Here is a 23,480-nt window from a genome sequence, read left to right as displayed (position 1 = left end):
TGATTTAAATAATGTGATTTAACATATATCTAAAGTAGAACGCTACGCACGAAGAATTTCGTATATTGACCCGCCCTCCGCCATGTCTTATCTCTATAGCACGCACTTAAATATATTGCGGTTGCAGTGACATTGACCACTGGCAATCATGGGCGGGACAGCAATATAATTTATACACGTACGATAGAGATGAATAATGGCGGGTTAAAGTACGAAATTCTTTGTTAGCGTCCTTACAATATAAATAGTCACTAGCGCTATTGGACACTACTGAGCGTGAACTGTAGGGGTCTGGTTTTAAAAGTTTGAATCGTCAACGCCAGGTTATTAATTCCAATTTAGGTCACAAGATGGCAGACCCTAAAACAAAGCGCACGGGCCCTATACCGAAATCTAGGGACTAACTTTTTGTTTTGTGATGTTATTCAAATATAGTCAATTTCGTCTAAAAATACTCGTACATCGTTTAAAGGAATCAAAGATATAGCACAATTTGATTTTGTTTTTCGGCAGTGTGGAGAAAAAGCGCGAGATCCTAATCACAGACGCGACTACCACGCAAGTGACTTATGGCAAGCGAAGAGTCTCCAAAACGCAGAATATTATAGAGCAGCCGTTAAAACAAAGTAACTCAAGGTAAGAAAATCCGGTCTAGCTGAGCTGGTACAAAACAGAAAACCTATAAACCTAATAAAAAAAGTCACTCCGCCTTTAAATGTTCAACCATACCATAGCTAACCATAACAACTTCTCACCAAGTCTGTGTTCGTAGATCTATATTTTGAAACATCCAAAAATACACAAGTGTATTATTTACCATGAACTGTAATAGTACATTGTGCGACGAGGGAGGTAAGTGAAATTTTTGATACGAGGGAATTAAAGACCCGAGTTTGCAATATTCTTACCCCCGGAGTTACACACAATGTTTTTCATCACACTTGCGACGAAAAATTAAATTTTAAGCGAAATAATTCTTAAATACGGTATATATCAAACATTCGTCCGCCATTTTGGAATTTTTTGTCAGGTTAGGCATCGAAGGCACTGACCTATTCGGCATTCAGCCATGATTGAAAATTATGTAAAAATATTTTAAACGGCTATTAAACAAATCAAATTAAATAATTTTAAACATAAACAAAAATATTAAATTACAAACGGCAGTATTTTAAAAGTAAAACTCATTTATGCTACTAGGTTTGTATGAATTAGTGACATATTTAAAAAAAAATGCTATAACTCCTTAGGGAGATAGTTTATTTTTTTCACAATCCATAACTCCCGCGGGAACAAAATAGGCCTTTGTCCTTCATACACCTGCATGAAATAAGATCTTTTTCGGGCAAGTGTGATGAAAAGATAAGAATGTGTAAACAAATTTTACTGGATAATTGACTTGTAAGGAACCAAGTATGCCATTGAGTCATAACCCTAAAGCACAGTTAATAAATCTAGTCTGCACGTCACAGGAAACACACCTACAAATTACAACAATAGAATCGCGTCACTGGCGCCTGACTACTACAAACCCAATGTAATACGAATTGGGATTTTATGTTTATCAGTTTAGGGTTCATTTTACTGTCGCTTGCAGCGTAAACCAGTCGGAGGCGAACGAATCGTCCCCAGATGAGAGCTGGAGTGTGACCACGAACAAGTATCCGCAGGGGGTCATCCCTCCCAACAAGATTACTCCCGAAGACCTGGCCAATGAGCTCCTCTGGCTTAGGATAGACCAAAATTATCTCATGGCTGAAAAGAATAAGGTATGTAATTTGTTATGCGCATCCTATTTGTTCATTATTGTTACTGCAACTTACAACTCGTAAGAATCTTAAAACCTAAAGGAACGTTACTTTAGTAATCCTCTTAAGACCCAGGCCAAATTTTGTTTTTGAATTCGGAACTTTCTTTTGTTTCTATAACAGTTCAAAACTCTAATTGAACTTGTACTTGTACAAGTACGCGGGGACTTAGCGGGGATAAATCACGACGACAGTGTAGATAGTAGGTACTTCATATGTGAACCCTGCATTTGCAAATGTTTTTTTTTTTAACTCTGCTAACTTCCGGGGTTCGGGATATGGCTATGTACATTTAAGGAAACTTAATGGCATAGTTTTTTTTGTTCATAAGCAGTTATTAATAGCTTTATTGTAACACAGACAATATATTTAAATTCACCAAACAATTGAAAACTATGACATTTCGCATTTCCATCGTAAACACTAATCAATATATAAACATGCCCAAGGCAAGTGTACACGCTCGTAGGGGCCTATAAAATGGAGTTAATTAGAATACCGGTTTCTTTCAGAAAGTTACTTAATATATAGACCAATAGTGGGACCGGATTTTTGCCCTATAAGTTTCGATAATTCTAAAGAGTGAAAAGTGATGTGTATCTGGTATGGGACATATTTTTAAGCATATTTGTAATATATGAAGAAAATTTAGAACGAGCGTTAGATATAAATAAGGTATTTATGTATTTTTATTGATGAATTTTGAATATTGAATTAAAGTACAAAATTTAAGCATCGTCTTTTATAATATGTATGAGGCTTTATGCTATAAAATTTTTAGAAAAAAAATCAACGTGCTACTTTGTCAAACTCAAATTAGCATATTATTTTGTCAATATTGAATTAAAGTTTGAAAAATCCACAATATCATATCTAAATTCTTAAGTTAATAGGCAAGGCAAAAAATTAGAAGAATAGGATATGTGCTTTACAATTAATATGCGTTTTTTGTCCTGTGAGATCTAATATTGAATTAAAGTCCGTAGAGATAAGTCTATTACTATAAAATAATATATGCAGCCATTTTATGGAAAGGTAGAAATATCTGTGTGTAGCTTGCATTGTAATAGTAAAATCAACTTAAAAAGGCGCGAAATTCATAACCACGCCGCACTGGTCCGTCAACATGTCGGCTCGGCGCGCGGGAGCCTATCGTAGCCGACCTAGTGAGCGACAGATACCTCGCCCCGCCCGCGCCCCCCGCTCAGCTTCGCAAGCGCTGTTTGTCTTTTCTTTCAAATCATTCATTTGTTTGTTTATCGTGCACATAAATTAGATGCGGACATTACATGAATTTAATTGTTAGAATAAAAGTTATTATGACTTCAAAATGAGTGAAAAATGTTTGATATGTGTACTGTACTGACTTAGTAACAGAGAAAAAACGAGGAATTGAGCAGCTAATAACTGCGAGCAAATAATCTTTCTTGGTGATGGGAAAGTTAAATATTTCTACGGGAAGGAGGAACTACGTTTCCATAAAAAGTGTAGATTATACATTGAGTCGAAGGCTATACCGGCGTACAAAAGACTAATGGAGGTGGCATCAGAGGGCTTACCGCGAACCACGTTCGACGTGTTGCCTCCCTGTCATACTTACGTACGAATTTACAAGTGCGACAGAGAGGTAACACGTCGAACGTGGTTCGCGATAGGCCCTCAAATGTACAGCCAAGTGACGATGATGAAAATTACATTTTCAAAACTTTTGTCTTTTGTTACCATTGTGTCAGCCGCCTATACTTACTTTCAACATATATTAGTAGTTTATGTTACTGCTACATAATAAAAGGCATTAAAATACACGAGTGTGGGCTTAGGAAACGAACGAAGTGAGTTTCTTAAAAAGATCACACGAGTGTTTTAATGCCTAATTATCTTATACCTTTAAACGAGCAATTCTTGTATATATATATTTCCGGGATCTCGGAAACGGCTCTAACGATTTTGCTGAAATTTGGTATATGGGGGTTTTTGGGGGTAAACAATCGATCTAGATTAGTCTTATGTTTGGGAAAACGCGTGTTTTCGAGTTTTCATGCGTTTTTCTTTCGTCGCAGAATATGGTCGCTAATTTCGTGTTGCCGGCCACTGTCCGTCTGGTCCAGCGGGTTAAGACGCGGACTGCTAAACGAGTGTTACGGGTTCGAATCTCGCCTGGTGACTAACTTTTGTTTTTTTATATGTTCAATTTTATATATAATTTTTTAATTTTTATTGTTTTAGACAAGTTTAATTTAGTAAAAGAATGTAGTTAAGATTATCACCTATACACCACCATATTACAATAAATAGTTAGTTATAACCAAGCAAAGCTCGGTCGCCCAGGTACTGTATAGTTATTGCAGGTAGTTCGCAATCACATTTTTAGCACAGGCATTATAAGAGAGGTATGGGCATTGTAAATGTCATCTGGCTCTGTATGGTAGGGCACAGCACAGCGGATGTCATTCCAGATCTAGAGCAGAACCCAACTGGGCAAGTACCTCCACCTTACAGAAAATCGCAGCCAAATAACACTAGACCCTACTCATAGTGTTGTGTTCCTGCCGGTGAGTAAGGTTGCCAGAGCTCAACGAGGGGTGGGAGGGTGTTAGGGTCGGCAACGCGGATGTAACTCCTCTGGAGTTGCAGGCGTACATAGGCTACGGATACTGCTTACCATCAGGCAGGCCGTATGCTTGTTTGCCACCGACGTAGTATAAAAAAAAAAACACACACACAATTAAAATATTTCATACGACATGTGCTAATTATTTGTCTCAGTGTAAACAAAAATATATCATAATTATGATATCAATTTTCAAATTCAAAATGGCGGATATGTTTTATAACTTATTTTAAGAAATTATGAGTAGTTTAAGACTTTAAAAAGCAAGAAATTATTTCTTGCTTCTGTTTCTATATGTATCATGTAGTATTTGATGTTTTCATTATTTTTGAAAGTCCTCAGGGTGCCGATTACGAACATGACATCCATTATGGAACCCAAGATGGCGGACATTAATTTTTCTTAAAAATCGATATGGGTGTCATCTCCGAGGTTCCTCGGGGTTCCGATTACGAAAATGACGTTCATTTTGAAATCCAAGATGGTGGACATTAATTTTTCTTAAAAATCGATATGGGTGTCATCTCCGAGGTTCCTCAGGAATCCGATTACGAAAATGACGTTCATTTTGAAATCCAAGATGGCGGAAATTATTTTTTCTTAAAAGTCGATATGGGTGTCATATCCGAGGTTCCTCGGGATTCCGATTACGAAAATTACGTCTATTTTGAAATCCAAGATGGCGGACATTAATTTTTCTTAAAAATCGATATGGGTGTCATCTCCGAGGTTCCTCGGGGTTCCAATTACAAAAATGACGTCAATTTTGGCGGTTCTTGTTGGTGCAGATTTCAAAAATAGAGACCATTTTAGAATTAAAGGTGGTTGATATCACGGCTACACACATCGACACCCATTTCAAAAAGTAGCGTCCGCCATATTTATTTTCAAAATAGATGCCATTTTTGAAATCCACACCCCTAAAAACCCAGAAAACAACACCCATGACGACTTTTTCAAAAAAGTGACGTCCGCCATCTTTATTTCCAAAATGGACGTCATTTGTAAAATTAGTACACATACATCATACAACATGAAAACTAAAAACATTTCCATCCTCTTTTGGGCAGTTGTGTAAGTCTGTGATAACCCTAGGTAGGTACGGAGACCTTGAGCGGTGTCGGCATTTACACAAACATCAAAGGCGTCGGCCCACTGTTACTTTTTAGGGTTCCGTAGCCAAATGGCATAAAACGGAACCCTTATAGTTTCGCCATGTCCGTCTGTCTGTCTGTCTGTCTGTCTGTCTGTCTGTCTGTCTGTCTGTCTGTCTGTCTGTCTGTCTGTCCGAGGCTTTGCTCCGTGGTCGTTAGTGCTAGAAAGCTGAAATTTGGCATGGATATATAAATCAATAAAGCCGACAAAGTCGTACAATAAAATCTAAAAATTTAATTTTTTTTAGGGTACCTCCCCTACACGTAAAGTGGGGGCGAAATTTTTTTTTCGCTTAAACCCTAGAGTGTGGGGTATCGTTGGAAAGGTCTTTCAAAACTAATAGGGGTTTCCAAGAAAATTTTTTTGATAAAGTGAATATATTCGGAGATAATCGCTCCGAAAGAAAAAAAAAATGTGTCCCCCCCCCTCTAACTTTTGAACCATAGGTCCAAAAAATATGAAAAAAATCGTGGAAGTAGAACTTAAGAAAGACATTAAATGAAAACTATAGCGGACATGATCAGTTTAGCTGTTTTTGAGTTATCGCAAAAAGTTTTCCCTTCATAGTAAAAAGACTTATTTTAATTAGGTACTGATTATGCAAATTTGCCTATTTGTTTAACTCAGGTGAAAGGTACCGTTTCATCCCTTGTTTAACAATTTGCTATACTTTAACCTCCAGTTTAGCTTACCTATTGTGACGGAAGAGTAACTACGGAACCCTACACTGAGCGTGGCCCGACATGCTCTTGGCCGGTTTTATTACACTGTGCTTTTACTGTGTAAACGAAAACGTCACATGATATATCAAAAGAAAAGTTATTTTATCTTATACCTATAAACGAGCAATTCTTGTATATATATATATATATTTCTGTGATCTCGGAAACGGCTCTAACGATTTCGCTGAAATTTGGTATATAGGAGTTGTTGGGGGTATACAATCTATCTAGATTAGTCTTATGTTTGGGAAAACGCGTGTTTTTGAGTTTTCATGCGTTTTTCTTTCGACGCAGAATATGGTGACTAATTTCGTGTTGCCGGCCACTGTCCGTCTGGTCCAGGGGGTAAGACGCGGACTGCTAAACGAGTGTTACGGGTTCGAATCTCGCCCGGTGACTAACTTTTGTTTTTTTTTTTATATGTTCAAGTTTATATATAATTTTTTAATTTTTATTGTTTTACACAAGTTTAATTTAGTAAAAAAAAATGACCTATGTAATAAGAGAAATCGACAATAGATGGCGTTACTCTGCGACAAGTGCTGTAAGGTTAAAATCGATTGTAAATAATAATAATTGTCAGTTCACATTTTACTTTTTAAGTTTATGTAGATTATCACCACCATATTACAATAAATAGTTATAACCGAGCAAAGCTCGGTCGCCCAGGTACTATATTACTAACTGTACTAGGTTGCCTTTTTAACAAGTTGGTCCAGTCCATGGTTGCCTACATTTTATATAAAAATCGGTTAATCTAGGCGACCATTAACTGGACCAACTTTTTTAATACGGCAACTTTCAAATAAGCTTTCATTTGATATATCATACGATGAAATAACAAACAAAAAAACTATCCGTACGCAATCTTACAAGGCAACCTACTTGAAATGTATCACTGTGAATTTTGTCTTACATTTATTTCTTATCAGAAATAAATAACATGAGGGTGCATATACCTTATAACGTATCTCTATATAACTATCGGTTATCAATATTAGCATTAGCGGTTAAAAACAACATTCCCCTTAAAACAAATAACTATCGCGAGGAAAATACCAAGTCCAAACATCTGAAAAAAATCGGGAAAGAAAAGCTGCAATTGGCTTTTAAAATGGTACAAGGAAGGGTGGTCATCTGTATGAGAATGTGTTTTTTTTGTCTCTATTTGACCCAATGGTTGACTGGTAGAGAATGCCTTTTGGCATTAAGTCCGCCATTTGTGTTTTTTTTTTTGTTTGTGCAATAAAGTTTAAATAAATAAATAATATTCATGTAACGCGATAACGAATTCTACGTGAACGAAACCGCGGGCAATACCTATTATACTAACAACAAAATAACAATTTTCTATTGCTATTAATTTAAAACACGCTTTAGGAATTTTTTTGATGGACCGTAGACGCAGTCAAGGGCACCCCGCTCCCCACTACCGTTGTTCGCTGCCTCCTGCCACAGCGCGCGGCGCGCGCAAACTTGCCGCGCGTTTGAAACGTAACGTATTTATATAAGCAAGGAATGCATACATATCAGTAATGAGTGTCGCCGTGATTTTATATTTCTAAATTTTTGTTTAGTAACTGAGATCATTGTTGATGATCGATTATTATTAACTCTACAAACTTTAATTCAATATCAGCTATACTGCTTAACCTGAAATCAATATCTAGACAAGCACATTGTCTACATGTCTAACTTTTTACTAGAATACTAAGTTGATCGATAATATCGTAATTTTGCAATATCAGCAACTCTAATTCTATATTTACAAAATAACTCGTGTTTATACGTTTACCAGAAAGCAGCTGTTCCAGATTTCTAAAAACTGAAAATTGTACATAAATTGAAGTGTTATTCGATATGCTAAAGTTTTCTGTAACTTTAATTCTATATTTACTTAGTTATTAGCAAAAATTAAAATATTTAAATATAACCGAAAGCTCAACCTTAAAATTTCTAACTTTTTACCAAAGTATTATTTAACATACTCCCAATGACATATCAAAAAAGAAAAAACTTTAATATTATCGAAACCCATTTTTGTTCAACCGCTGGTCTAATAAGCTCAGGCAAGCTACCGTGTATACTCGTAGTTTGACTCAATCTGCGCTGTAAGGCATCATAACTAATTCACCCATGCATAAATTAGATTATACATTTACGTAGTCCTGCACTACGGATTAGTGCAGACGAGTGCACGCGGCGTCATTTCTGGACTGTCGGCCTTTTGTAGTGGTCTCGTTCGTGTTTATTATAATACATATTATTTGAGATGGTGCACATATCTTTGCGGACTTACGGACGTATTATACACTATGAAGACTACGCTAACCGCGTAAGTGTGTTTGAGTTAATATTTGAGCGTCCTCTGCTTTATTCTTGTTAACATATTTTTGACTATTCTGTTGTAAATTTGATTGACATTTCAGTTAATCAAATTTACAGCTTTAATATAACTTAAACAATATTCAGGAAATTAAAATTTCATGCTCTTAATATCTAATGACCGTAATTGCCGTCGAGTTTCTAGCGCCGGTATCTTCTCGGAGCTGTGGTGTATGGTTAGAACCAGTGTCAGTTTTTGTCATTCATAAGTGCCTTGTTATAGGCCTAAATTGAAGGACGAAAATTAACACTTTCATTCGCCGATGTCATAGAGGTACCTAGATGTAAACCCTTTTACCGCCGGGGCAGTATTTTGTTAATATTCACTTTGGTCCCTAGATTCGAGAAAGAGAATTAGCAGAATCGATAGCAAGCAGTAGCGAAGAGTACCTGAGGCACGCCGGCGACTGGAGCCCCGCGGATAGCTCCGACGCCAACAGGAGCGGCTCCAGGTAAACTATAATATACATTACAGTACATATGGGGCTACTTTATAGCACTAGTGCGAGAAGTAGCATATTACGTTACTGTGTCGAACATTTAAAGGGCCATATGTACTGTAAAACGTTGTACGATACATGTGCGAATAGGTAATTCGCAACTCGTGTCGATTTAAAACACTCCCTTCGGTCGTGTTTTAATTTATCGCCACTCGTTTCGAATTTCCTATTTTTCGCACTTGTATCGTAATGTACTATTACAGTAGGGTTTATAATCTCCCTTGAGGAAAACCTCATTATCAAGCATTTATTAACCAATCAATTACCTGTAATGCTCTGTGTCTGTTTCGAACCCTTTGTAACGTTCACGTGACCCACTGAGAGAAACCCATGCGCTACAGTACATGGGAACAGGAATATGGTGGGTAAGAACAGGCATTTATTTTAACCCAAAGCCTCGCATCGGACCTTAAATTTAAAAAGAAAACTGAGCTGCCGCTAGACTTTTTTGCTTCAAGAAGATAAATACCTGAACAGCTCGGAGTGTTATCGAATCTTTATGGTGTATTGGCTCCACACGATGGTCGTGGATCACAGTGTAAACAAATATTTGTATCTCTCGATCGCGCATAGCGCCTGCGCTCGCACGAGAAGCGTGTAAGAGCACGATGCGTTGACACCGGCCGTTGTCCCCAGAAGGGGTTCGCCCGCGGTGTACCAGCGCAGCCTGTCGAGCACGACGCTGGAGCCGCCGGCGCCGGCCCCGGCGCGCGCGCTGCTCAGCCTGCCGCCCGTGCGCCGCGAGCCCCGCGACCCGGCGCGCGCCCGCCCGCCGCCACAGATTCATGGTAACTCTTCCTATCCTGTCTTCATACCTCTTCGCTTCCCATACACGACACGACACTATACACTATCTATACACCTGCCTTGACTCGTATTGTTATGTTATTAAAGCTTCGATTTAAAAAATCTGCTCGTCATCGTAGATTACACGAACTATACTCGCGAAGGTATCTACTTCATACACTTCGCATACCTTTTAGAGCCTGTTCGATATTTCGCGCCCTGGTCATGTAATATGCTATAATTGCTGACGATGACAAAACTCACTGATTGCAAAAGATAATTAAACAAAAATCAACCTTGTTTTTGTTGTTTTGTTTCCGCTACCCAATGGTGGTCTGGAAGAAATCACTCTTTAGCCGCCTGTTATCTGCCTCTATCATTAATCAATTGTGTTTCTTTAAGCTATATCTTTTACTGAGATGGGGCAATAAAGAGTATTCTATTATCTATTTTGTTTTATTACTAAAATAGTTCACTATGAGTCTGAACTAATTGTAGTAATTAGTGGATTTTGGTTATGATCTAAAACTTGAACCTGACCTTACTCCTCGGAGCAATCGCGAATCCATAGCTCTTGTGTGATATGCCAAGTCTAAGTTCCAAATTTGATTTATGTCTATGATCTAAGTAATGCAAATAATAGCAGAAACCCATTCTAATTACGAACTGCATTTTGAATAACACAAAAGATTTCCCGTTCAAGTTAATTAGCAAATTTTGTTTTGCAGTTAACTCATTAGACAGTCTTATCATCTGCAACTGGGAGTCTATCTTTAATAGATCCCTTTACTAATGTATTTACGCTCTATTGTTTTATTATGATTTGTTTTGAAATGTTAATAGTCAGTCAGTGTAGTAGATATAACGATGACAGAATGTCAGTGCGAGTAGTGGCAGCGGACAAACCCGCGGCCAATGAGAAATGTTTTACATATCTTGTGTTGTTCTCCGTTATCCTTCTCTTGATGGGATATGTAAACGTGTGTATTAAGTTGCTATTTTATTACTTTGGTAAGTTATGCATGTTATACGTTTATGGCATAACACTTTTTTAACTTCGTCTATAATTTTGATGTTATGTTCTTCATAAAAAGAGAGATCTTATGAATTAATTTAACTAGTCAATCTTTGTCGCATAATCGCTCCGTCCCCTACGAAGTTTCACCCTCATTTTACTCTTTAAGAGAACGCCTGAGAGACTAGATTTTGGAGATAAAAATGATGTATCTTCGGCTGATGGTTATTGAAATTTTCCCAGGAAGCGATATCGTTATAAAAAGAATTACGCTTCTTCCAATCTTAAAGTAGACATGTCAAAGCCAAAAGTGGATGATATTTATTTAGTTTAAGTGATAAAAGCGCTTATTAAACTTCATTGTTGACAGTTTTGCATTGAAATTCATGCTAATCTATCGTAAGTGTCGTAAATGACATTCATTATGCCTTAAGCTTGAATGGCTCGTCTCGTCGTGAATCGTTAGGTACTAGAAGATGAAATCGTATGTCGACGTGTAGTGAATGTGTTGTCGTTGCAGCGTGCTCCAGCCTCCAGCGCTCGGCGGAGGCGCCGGACGGGCCGCCCGCCGTGCCCGCGCGCGCCGCCCGCCGCTCGCCGCGCCGCGCGCCCGACCAGCCCGACGCCGACCACGGCGACCACCACGACATCAAGCGGTGCGTATCGCGTAACGTTATCCGACACGCACGTAATGCCAGTTGAGAACGAGACCCGCGCCGTCGTTAGCTCTTTACTCCTTTAGGGAAAAATATAGGAACCGTGCGCGTTGAACATGCCACATCGTGACCTAAATCGAAAACTAAAACTTTACATTGAGATCGTTTTCATATTATCTGATGTTTGATGACGGGCCGCGGGGTGTATTAGTCATGGTGTGCCACGCCCCCTTTAGCGATCACGCTCACTACAAGTACTGACATAAGTATGCTGATACTGTTTATTAGCAAACATTATGCCTACACATGTACACACACAAATAAAAATTATCGTTCCGACTGCTGACGGACGGTCCGATATGTCTAAAATTATCGGAAGTGCCTATTCGATATCGGATGTCGGATGCCCCGTATGCGAAAAACAGCTGTTAAAGAGTGTCCCTTGGCATGAAGTACGCATTTTTACGTTACTTATAGTTTTTAGCAAATAATAATGTCTTAAATGAGAAATTAAAGAAAGAAAAACACATTATGTTATACATTTTTCTACCATCCGATATCGGATCGGGCAATGTATAAACGATCTAACGTTCCATGCTAATAAGCACGCGCTGCTCCCACGATTTACGTACGTCCCCTTGCGCGTTGTAAGCTCTGCCATATTATGGCTTAATTCGAAAATTTACACTTAACGTATATGTACATTTTGTGCCAATTGACAGGGTTCCTGTTCTCCCTACAGTTCATGCACGCTCCCTTTTAGCAAAATTAAATAAACAACGCGTATTCACCAAGCGTGTGTTTGTTCTAAACTTTCCAATAGGTGTAAGAGCAGTCACAAAACCAAAAAATACGGTAGCAAAACATTTTCTTACGTGAGCATATGTTATTACAAAAACAGGGCGGCGTCAGAGATGATGGGGCCGCTGCTGGAGGCGCCCCCGCTCCGCGGCGAGGTGCGGCGCCGCAACTCCGACCCCGAGCCGCGCCCCGCCGACCCGCGCTCCACCGACTACATCGGCCAGACCACCAACGGCCTCTTCCGGATCGCGGGCCATAGGTACGCGGAAACCGTATTGCAAACATATAAGGACTATCAATGATCAATGCAAACGCACTACTGAGCTACAAGCGAGGCGTCTATGCTATTCACCAACACGCAAAGTACTTGACGACACGCTGTCTGCTCCGTCTAACGTGCCGCTAGACGCTCGTTACTGAAACCGTCTTCTTATATATTGCTTAAACATTTTTTTTGTCTGTTATGCCCATTGCTTCTAAACGGTCTAAAACTGACCACTTTTTCCATCTTCCAGGTTTCGGAAAGGCACCCGGTTCGCGAAAGGCGACAAATGCGTGTACTGCCACCAGGCGATCGACGCGTTCGTGACGCAGGGCCAGCGATGCATCGACTGCAAGCAGCTGTACCACACCAAGTGCATCCAGAACAAGGGCGTCATCACCATGCCCTGCTCCAGCCCCGTCGCCGCGCCCGCCCGGGGCCGGCACAAATACAGGTAGGGCTTGTGTGACTTGTGTTGGCCGGTTGATGACGTACGCTGCATATAGCGTCAAATTGAACCAGCCATTGCAAAGGAGAGAGTGGCATCATATATATATTACTGGTACTGGTATTACTGGTAGTGGTAAAACCTTTACTACGGTCTATCTATGGTAAGTCTGCACGCCTAGAGCAATATATAACGCTGCTATATGTGATCACTTTTTTACACATTAACGTAGACGGACAGTCAATTATTATTGTCACATTATATTTTCTCTTAACTTGCATGTCTCGAATATTTCTGAATAGAGTAATTTTTATCACTAGATTTTTTTTTCAAGACTGTATTATTACAGTCTAAAATTTGTATTTTGCTAATATTTAAGGAATAATCAAAGCGTACTGGTACCATCTTTAAGCCCGCAAAATATGAACGAAGGCCGCCGGCCGAAGGCAAAATGTGAATGTGTAAAAATATCAAAACACTGTACATACACATACATAAGGCGACAACATACACATAACAAAAATGTATGAATTGTCTCAGGAAACCGCACATGGGCGCTGACCACAAGAGCTCGTCGAGCACGAACTTCAACCTCACCGGCACGTCCGAGTTCATGGACCGCACCGACAAGATCATCTCCGACGCCAACGAGCTGCACGCCATGCAGAACTTCATCACCAAGAAGATCTTCCAGATGGAGTCCAGCGAGAATGACAAGCAATCTGAGGTGCGTACTACATCAAGAAATGTGAAGAGCTCTGCCACCTTTTGGTCTGAATTGGAGTCTATAACCTGACATTTCACACTTTACGCCAATAAACAGGAGCACCTTAGGTAGCAACCTAAATGCAGTTCACGTATGCTCTCTTTCCTGAAAGTATTCGCCATCTTGTGATTAAATCTGAATTGACCATTAGACGTTGATTCAAGCTTCTAAAACGGGGCTTTTGTGCTGCCCCTTACAGTTAACGCAAATTTCCCATAAAACTCATACTGTGTACGTCTCATTATGTACAGATCTTCGGATATAGTCATCAAGAGTCAAAGAAAGGATTATGCGTCAAAATGATCCAGAAACCAACAGAGATGAGAATAAGTTCATTAGATAAGTATTTCTATGTACTTCATTTTGTTCTATAGGCACCAAGCGGAATTCTATTGCAGAACTAAGATATTTTTATTTTAGTTAATATATTATAACCCTTATTGCCTAGGCGATAGAGTCCACCGCTGAGCGAGCAATCAATTTACTTACTTGGACTCTATAACCTAGTGAATAAGGATGATTTTTTGACTAAAATACATATATGTCAGTTCTGCAATGTAATTTCGCTTGGTGCCCATAGAATAAAATGAAGTATGTAGAAATATCTATCTAATGACCTAATGATTTCTGTCGGTTTTTGGACCAGGCTCCATACAAAGTTGCCCATGGTCCTTTGTAACAATTACATTCCATATAATTATAGTTGGTAGTGGCACCGCAGCACCGTGCCACACGCCTTAAGCTGCTCGCGATCAATAGTGCTACTCACCGAGTCTCCAAGCTTTCCCGAATCTACAATTATAATCATAACATGTGACATCCACAGGTGGACAGGGTATTCAAGCACGCGCTACGCGAGTTCAAGGACAACCTGGTAGCAACGTACAGCGTGGTGGAGACGCGCGGCTCGGCGCTCAAGTACAAGGACCTGATCGGCAACTTCCTGCACGTGATGGAGACGGTGTGCGCGCGCGAGGGCTCCACGCTGTCCATCACCATGGGCGTCAACGCCTTCCGCGGGTTCATGGACGAGTTCATGAGCCAGCACGACGTCGACAAGGGGAGGACTAAGCGGAAAAAGGATAAGAAGAGAAAAGTGAGTTCACCTAGCGAAAAATTCAGACAAATATTTTCATGTAAAATGTTGCCAAGGCGAAACCATAAGGCTCGCGCTGTCAAAAAGTTATCAGATCTCATGTAGAGCCAAGTTTCTAACTCTACAAGCACACACTACCGTCACATGGGCGTAAGGTGAAAATTAATTGAATTAATGTTTATTCTCATATGCAGTCATCAAAATCATTTAATTTTAATTATTTTTAGTCATTTAATTTTAGTTATTTTATTTGAGAAAATTGCGACTTTGTACGTATAATTTATTAATTAAATTTAATTAATTGCAATTAATGGCTTCATTTATCTTTACAATGACTGTATTTTTTTCTATTTAAAAGTAATTAATGCATGTTAGACACTAAGTAATATAATGTCAATTAGCACGTAAGGTTTAGCTGTTAGTGCTGATTGATTGAAATAACTAAATGAAATGAAATTGTGATTGTGTATAGAAATAGAAATGCTGCTACTTAAAATACTAAATTATGTAACAAGTTTCATAACGGTCTTACACATACTAGATTAAACGATTTATGCCTCAGCTTTCGGCTATTTTATGTACCAAAATCGTTTTTTGTTCAGGTGGACGATCCAATACAGTACAAAGGGCACACGTTCATTCTGTCAATGATAAACATTCCTACGGAGTGCGAGATCTGTAAGACATTCTTCATGTGGCCCATCGAGCGGTCGCTCATCTGCCAGACGTGTAAGCTTGCATCACACAAGAAATGCTACATGAAGGTAAACAACCTTTTTTATTTCTCATGCTATGAAAGTGGGTCATTGTTGTTCTATGAAGTGTGAAGAAAGTGAATACATTTCTGATTTATGACTCAGTTTCATTGGTCGATAGGGCCCGTATGCGGGGTGCGGGAAATTTCCATAAGGCATGCCATTGACTTTCACTAGTCGTTATACCAACTTACCGCCTGCGGGGAGTCACCCTCATGCTGTATATCGACCGAACTATATGAGTTTCACTAGTAGTTATACCGCCTGCTGGGAGTTCCCGCACGCTTTATGTCGACCTAGTTATTGACCAATGAAACTGCGCCATTGGGGCATTATGTTCTCCAAATGCATTTTTCTTTTTTTACGATAAGTACACAATAAAAATTTGGTTTGTAATGGATTAGTTGTCCGATTGCTATTCTAATATTTAAGTCCCCATTCCATAAATAACGATACCTTTGCCAAAAATTTTATTTGAAAGTACCCTCAAGAAATAGTTTAAAAGTTTTTACTTATGTATTTTTCATAGGTATACATGTATTTTACTTTCACGAGGAAATGCGACTTTTGAAATGTAAAGTAGTTTTTAACTCGGGTGAAAGGTATAATTTCAGTCTCGTGACTATTAGCGCTTTCATACGCTCGAGCGCCAAACTACCTCAATTGAAATGAGTGCCTTGGTTAACAATTTACTATTTAATTTTTATTTATATTCGCAAGTAATTAAAGTCACAATCAAACTAACAACTATAAAGTTACCGTGCGGAAAAAAAAAACAATTAATTCACCACGTTTATGCTTTTTTTTTTGCAAAAACATGTTTGACGAAATTTTATAATAATATTCTTGTTTCGTCCCATTTTGCTACAATGAATTTCATTTCAAGATTTAATATTATAGTTTGCTTTGTATGTATATTCATATGAGAATAAATAAAGGCACGAGCACGATTCGTGAACACGCATCATGAACTCCCCTTTGATCAGCGTCAGCGTGGATGTACTGAGCAGCAGTGGTGTGGTGTTGCGTGCAGGTGCTGCAGTGCCGCAAGGAGGCGGGCGCGGCGTCGGCCGCCATCGTGGGCGCCGTGGACGCGGGCGGCCGCGAGCAGCTCGGCGTCTGCCAGCGGGGAAAGGTTCAATTCATTCAATCTTCTATCTTACAAGGAAGGGTACCCAACTGTCCGACTCCGATTTGATTCATTTTGATATATGTTATAGAGTAGTCTAAAATAACGGACACGTATTTTTTTTTAGCTGCCCAAACTCAACCTGTTAGGAGAAAATTGCCTTCAAAGTACTAAAAAGTTACTAAATCTTCTAACTCCTATAGAAAGTGATGCTCAAGCAACTTGCTAGTTAATGGCTGGTTTGAGTATATGTTTGAAAGCAGCAAAAAATATTGAGCACGTGTTTTGTTATATCGGCTAAAACTCATTTTTTCCTAAAATAATCGACATTCGAAGTTTTATAATATCTTATCGCTAAAGTTACACATAAAGACAAGTATTTTTTTTAGGAAAACTTGAGTTTAAGCAGATATAACAAAACACGTGCTCAATATTTTTTGCTGCTTTCAAACATATACTCAAACCAGCCATTAACTAGCAAGTTGCTTGAGCATCACTTTCTATAGGAGTTAGAAGATTTAGTAACTTTTTAGTACTTTGAAGGCCATTTTCTCCTAACAGGTTGAGTTTGGGCAGCTAAAAAAAATACGTGTCCGTTATTTTAGACTACTCTATAACATATATCAAAATGAATCAAATCGGAGTCGGACAGTTGGGTACCCTTCCTTGTTAGATACATATATAACATCCAAAACTCAGGAACAAATATTCGTGATAAAAACACAAATAAATGCCCTTATCAGGATTTGAACCCGGAATCTTCTGCTTCTTAGACAGGATACCGACTAAACTAAGTGGCCGTTAAATATTCAAAAATATTTATTTTTAAAATCCTGGCAAGGTCGCCATGTGATGTGGGGGATTAACTGAAACTACTGCTTACGATAATGTTAGATGGAATCTGGCTGAGATAATACATGTATGGCCTTATATATGTGTAAACCTAAATATGGGTCAGACGTATCTCACACTACCTAAGAGCAATCTCGCACAAATCAGCCTAGTCACAATCTAGGCAAAATGGATAGCTACTACTAGATGACAGATTGGTGAAATAATAATAATCACACTGTTTGTGTTGCACACATATACATGCCATTATCTGAGATTTGAACCAGAGGGCCTATCGCGAACACCGAAATTCGCAAATTTCGGGCATCTTTCTCTTTTACTCGAATTAAAGCGTTATTAGAGAGAAAGAGATAGTTGCCCCGTGTTTACGAACTTAAATTTTCGCGGTTATAACCCCTGTTCAGTAGCTTCGCATAAATATAGATTTTACTTTGTTTTGTACAACTACTACACAATCGGCGTTAGTTGAGAATCATATGTTGAATCACAACGTTACCGACAGGAAAATCAAAGAATGATATCCTTGCCAAGACGATAACTTCTTACAAAAAATAGAAGTAATTAAATGAACAATTGTTTACTTTTAGGTGTTCGGTGTCCCTCTAAGCGAGCTCCCGACGGGCGACAGCAACATCCCGATAGTGGTGGACCGCCTCATCACCACCATCGAGATGACCGGCCTCTACACCGAGGGACTCTACAGGAAAAGCGGACTCAGTTCCAAGGTACACGCTAATTTAGTCGTTGAACGTGATGAGAAATTGGGTAAAATTGTAACTATATTAGTGATTGACACCCTTGACTTTCTGTTAAGGCAGCATGGCAGCAGCTTTCAAGGCAGGTATTTTTACCACCATTACGGTGGTAAAAATACCCTACAAATATATGTCGATTACTATTCTTTACAGTGCTAATAATTACGTTACGTTATCCTGACTTCTAAAGTATTTAATTTAGGGTCTTTGTTAGGATCTCAGGGAAAATTAAATATCAAAAAAGTCATTTTTTGTCAGTAGCCGGGTCCACACAGAGCCAGCATACGCGCGAGGCAATTTCAGTCAATCAATCAATCAAAGCCAATAGTCAGTCGATGTCAACATTTTGCCTACTTTTTTTTACTCGAGTGGCATTAACTAGTTGGGCAAAACCACTACACGGTGACCGCCGCCAGTCGGACACTCACCCTTGTATATAAATTTATCGTCAGCGTCTTCCATTATTTTCCTAGATCCAGTTCGCTGATCTCTCGGTTTAGAATTTCGCTTTGGGGATGCTATTTATCCTACTAGTGAATGAAACAAAACAGGCAGTAGGTAATAAGGAAGTGTATGGTGTGGTGTGCAGGTGCGCGAGCTGCGGCGGCTGCTGGACGAGCGGCCCGAGGAGGGCGTGGAGCGGCTGGACCTGTACGCCGTGCACGTGCGCGCCTCCGTGCTCAAGGGCTTCTTCCGAGACCTGCCCGAGCCGCTGCTCACCTTCGACCTGTACGACGACTTCATCATCGCCGCCGACATCTCCGACCCCGCGGTATGTCCCACGACTGTTCCAGGCTGGACCTGTACGCCGTGCACGTGCGCGCCTCCGTGCTCAAGGGCTTCTTCCGAGACCTGCCCGAGCCGCTGCTCACCTTCGACCTGTACGACGACTTCATCATCGCCGCCGACATCTCCGACCCCGCGGTATGTCCCACGACTGTTCCAGGCTGGACCTGTACGCCGTGCACGTGCGCGCCTCCGTGCTCAAGGGCTTCTTCCGAGACCTGCCCGAGCCGCTGCTCACCTTCGACCTGTACGACGACTTCATCATCGCCGCCGACATCTCCGACCCCGCGGTATGTCCCACGACTGTTCCAGGCTGGACCTGTACGCCGTGCACGTGCGCGCCTCCGTGCTCAAGGGCTTCTTCCGAGACCTGCCCGAGCCGCTGCTCACCTTCGACCTGTACGACGACTTCATCATCGCCGCCGACATCTCCGACCCCGCGGTATGTCCCACGACTGTTCCAGGCTGGACCTGTACGCCGTGCACGTGCGCGCCTCCGTGCTCAAGGGCTTCTTCCGAGACCTGCCCGAGCCGCTGCTCACCTTCGACCTGTACGACGACTTCATCATCGCCGCCGACATCTCCGACCCCGCGGTATGTCCCACGACTGTTCCAGGCTGGACCTGTACGCCGTGCACGTGCGCGCCTCCGTGCTCAAGGGCTTCTTCCGAGACCTGCCCGAGCCGCTGCTCACCTTCGACCTGTACGACGACTTCATCATCGCCGCCGACATCTCAGACCCCGCGGTATGTCCCACGACTGTTCCAGGCTGGACCTGTACGCCGTGCACGTGCGCGCCTCCGTGCTCAAGGGCTTCTTCCGAGACCTGCCCGAGCCGCTGCTCACCTTCGACCTGTACGACGACTTCATCATCGCCGCCGACATCTCAGACCCCGCGGTATGTCCCACGACTGTTCCAGGCTGGACCTGTACGCCGTGCACGTGCGCGCCTCCGTGCTCAAGGGCTTCTTCCGAGACCTGCCCGAGCCACTGCTCACCTTCGACCTGTACGACGACTTCATCATCGCCGCCGACATCTCAGACCCCGCGGTATGTCCCACGACTGTTCCAGGCTGGACCTGTACGCCGTGCACGTGCGCGCCTCCGTGCTCAAGGGCTTCTTCCGAGACCTGCCCGAGCCGCTGCTCACCTTCGACCTGTACGACGACTTCATCATCGCCGCCGACATCTCAGACCCCGCGGTATGTCCCACGACTGTTCCAGGCTGGACCTGTACGCCGTGCACGTGCGCGCCTCCGTGCTCAAGGGCTTCTTCCGAGACCTGCCCGAGCCGCTGCTCACCTTCGACCTGTACGACGACTTCATCATCGCCGCCGACATCTCAGACCCCGCGGTATGTCCCACGACTGTTCCAGGCTGGACCTGTACGCCGTGCACGTGCGCGCCTCCGTGCTCAAGGGCTTCTTCCGAGACCTGCCCGAGCCGCTGCTCACCTTCGACCTGTACGACGACTTCATCATCGCCGCCGACATCTCAGACCCCGCGGTTTGTTATTCGATCACTTGTTTCAGCCTCTCTCACCGACACACAGATAAAATAGGGTCGAGCCAGCGAAACGTGTTACTAGCTATGTTATAAAACTATATCACAACAATTTTTCCCGCCAAATAACCGGCCCAATTTAAATTGTTGACACAACTTTTTTATTTACCGTCTTTCTATTGTGACTCGTCCCTCTGATCAGACTCTTTACGATTCACCGTAAATATCTGGCTTAATAAGGCGGAATAAAAGCCTAATTTTCAAACATGACTAACGTCCGAAAGTGTATTCACTCCCCACTCTTATTGAGGTATCTCTGTTTATAATGTACTGTGTTGTATTTATACAATAATGATTTTATTTACAGGAACGAGTATCCAGTATATTTACGATTCTAAGAAAGCTACCCAAGCCCAATTTCGACCTGGTGGAGAGGCTAATATTCCACTTGGCGAGGGTAGCTTTAGGGGAAGAAAATAACAGGTAACAATAGTTTTTTCTTAATAAAATAAAAGGTTTAAGCTGCTTAGCGTCGAACTAAAACATCTAATCATAAATAATCTAATCAGTTGTCAGCCTAAAGTGATTAGCCGATTGTGATGCGCCGTGTGACGAGAGGGAAATGCCATTCTGGCACGGTTATGTGTTCAATAGTGAAGGGAAGCCACATTTTCGTATTATCTGAGTGGACGCACACGCTAGGCGTGCGGCCGAGTGCACCTGCACAGAGCAACTTGCCGCCGCGCGCCCGCGGGCTTGCCACTCGGGCTGTACTTACACATTAGTAGTACATTATTGTCGAGGCTCAGAAGTAGCTACTTGCTGGCTGAGGATACTTTAAAGGGACGACTTTGGGAGTCCGTTTCATTGAATCCGAAGCCAGTAAGTAGCCTTCCTGTCGAGTCATATATAGTGCATTTCTCACAAATGGTGCAAGTAATATAAATATAATACAAATATTTTACAAAAGTAAAGCTCTTCCGTATGTATTTTCACATAAAAAAGTTAAAAAAAAATCAAGGATTTGGTTTTGTCTCCTTTTTATTAAAAGACGCCAACCTATTTGAGACAGCTATAGCCGGTCAAACAACTTTGTCACTAGAAAAAGGCGCGAAATTCAAATTTTCTATACGACAATTACTTTTCGCGCCTACATTTTTTAAATTTGCCGCTTTATAACCAGCAAAGTCGACGTTGCCGTCCATTTTTGAGAAAAGGTTTATTGATGCAGGATGGGCCCGAACGCGCTGGCGATCGTGTTCGCGCCGTGCATCCTGCGCACGCACAAGGTGCAGCCCGCGCAGGACTCGCTGCACGACATCGCGCGCCAGACCGCCTGCCTCGAGGCCATCCTGTCCGACAAGATCCGCACCGTGAGTACACTGCACGAGGAACTAGGCGCGCCTGCGAATACGTCACGTCCGACGGAATTAAACTTACTGTACGAGTGGACGCGAACAAATCGAAAAAAATTACCTCATCTTTCTATTAATCCTACCTACGGGTTAAACTCGTTATAACAATATAAACTTAGAAATTTCAATTAGTAATTTTCTTGGTCAAAATAATCAATTTGTTTTAGTAGCTGTGAAAGCGATGCCTTATTATTACAATATTAGAGAAATAGCAGCCTCGAAAGCTTTATTTTAGAGTCCGCTAGATACCTCTAGCGGACTCTAAGTTACTTACAGACACTTAGTTACTTTCACCAAGATAGTGAAAAGGCAAATAACGCCTTAAATGCGATTGATTAGGAAGTTTGAGTAGAGATTTTCTGACTTTTTAATTTTAGGAAATTGCAACGTTCCATTTTCATGTTAAACAACTGTAAACGTTTACAAGCGGCCCGAGTGCACGGTGCTCAGATTACTATGACTCTGTTCACTTGCCACTGAAGCCGTACTCCAAGTTTTCCTGATCGACGGCACCTGATTGTCAGGTCCGCGGCATGCTGCAAGACATCGCGACGCTGGACACGGCGTGCCACACGGCCACGGACCGGCTGTCCTCGCTGCGCAGCGCGCAGCCCGACGAGCGCCGCGAGGAGCGCCTGCTCGTCGGACACATCTGCGAGATTCAGAAAGAGAAGGCAATACTTACGTCGAACCTGCCTACGCTTATCAGGTATGGCTGCTTTTGTCCGCCACGTTTGTCTTTTGAACGCCACTTATAAGGTGATCCGTAACTTTGTGTGTACATCTGGCGAATGCACCGCTCGTACGCCAACCGCGTGCTGTACATCGTATTTCAGTCAGCGTATTAAATCCACAAAGTGTCCCAAGTATACCTTAATGTGAGAGCAATAAGGTCGTGTATACATATTTTTGGAGCTTTTCCCGTGTCGATATTTAATACCTTGACTGTACGAAATGCAGCCAAGCAGTTAGCGATCCTATAGAAAATGGGTCGCGACTGGCACGCTAGCGGCGCATCTGGAAGCACAACTCGGCTTAAGTTATTCAGCAGATCAGGATCACTTGAGCTAATTTTATCTGAAGCTCTGGCTCATTCATTCATGGCGTTCAAAAAGCTTAAAATAGAAATAGCTACTTTGGCCTTAACTATGAAACAGACATTTAAAAGGCAGAATTGGCATATTTATTGATGGCCGTTGGCTATTTCTAGCTTTGTAAATAACCACAAATAAAATAAACACTTTGCTTTTTACAGGTTATACGTCACATATGTA

General features: G+C 41.4%; 1 protein-coding gene across 1 annotated transcript in view; it reads left to right on the top strand.

The window, feature by feature from the left end:
* Positions 1–23,480, top strand: part of LOC133526826 (unconventional myosin-IXAa-like) — a 57,960-nt gene that overhangs the window by 28,162 nt on the left and 6,318 nt on the right. The window contains exons 19-34 of the mRNA XM_061863625.1: positions 514–636; positions 1,598–1,769; positions 9,021–9,133; positions 9,818–9,969; positions 11,503–11,638; positions 12,540–12,698; positions 12,955–13,155; positions 13,690–13,876; positions 14,742–15,011; positions 15,614–15,775; positions 16,800–16,901; positions 18,335–18,472; positions 19,092–19,274; positions 21,159–21,274; positions 22,023–22,164; positions 22,731–22,915. Of these exons, the coding sequence (XP_061719609.1) occupies positions 514–636; positions 1,598–1,769; positions 9,021–9,133; positions 9,818–9,969; positions 11,503–11,638; positions 12,540–12,698; positions 12,955–13,155; positions 13,690–13,876; positions 14,742–15,011; positions 15,614–15,775; positions 16,800–16,901; positions 18,335–18,472; positions 19,092–19,274; positions 21,159–21,274; positions 22,023–22,164; positions 22,731–22,915 (2,541 nt within the window). The remainder of the gene's footprint in view (positions 1–513; positions 637–1,597; positions 1,770–9,020; positions 9,134–9,817; positions 9,970–11,502; positions 11,639–12,539; positions 12,699–12,954; positions 13,156–13,689; positions 13,877–14,741; positions 15,012–15,613; positions 15,776–16,799; positions 16,902–18,334; positions 18,473–19,091; positions 19,275–21,158; positions 21,275–22,022; positions 22,165–22,730; positions 22,916–23,480) is intronic.

Source organism: Cydia pomonella, chromosome 17 (assembly GCF_033807575.1).
Source record: "Cydia pomonella isolate Wapato2018A chromosome 17, ilCydPomo1, whole genome shotgun sequence".
Taxonomy (NCBI): Eukaryota; Metazoa; Arthropoda; class Insecta; order Lepidoptera; family Tortricidae; genus Cydia; species Cydia pomonella.
Note: the sequence above shows the minus strand (reverse complement) of the source record. Positions and strands in the feature narration are given on the sequence as shown.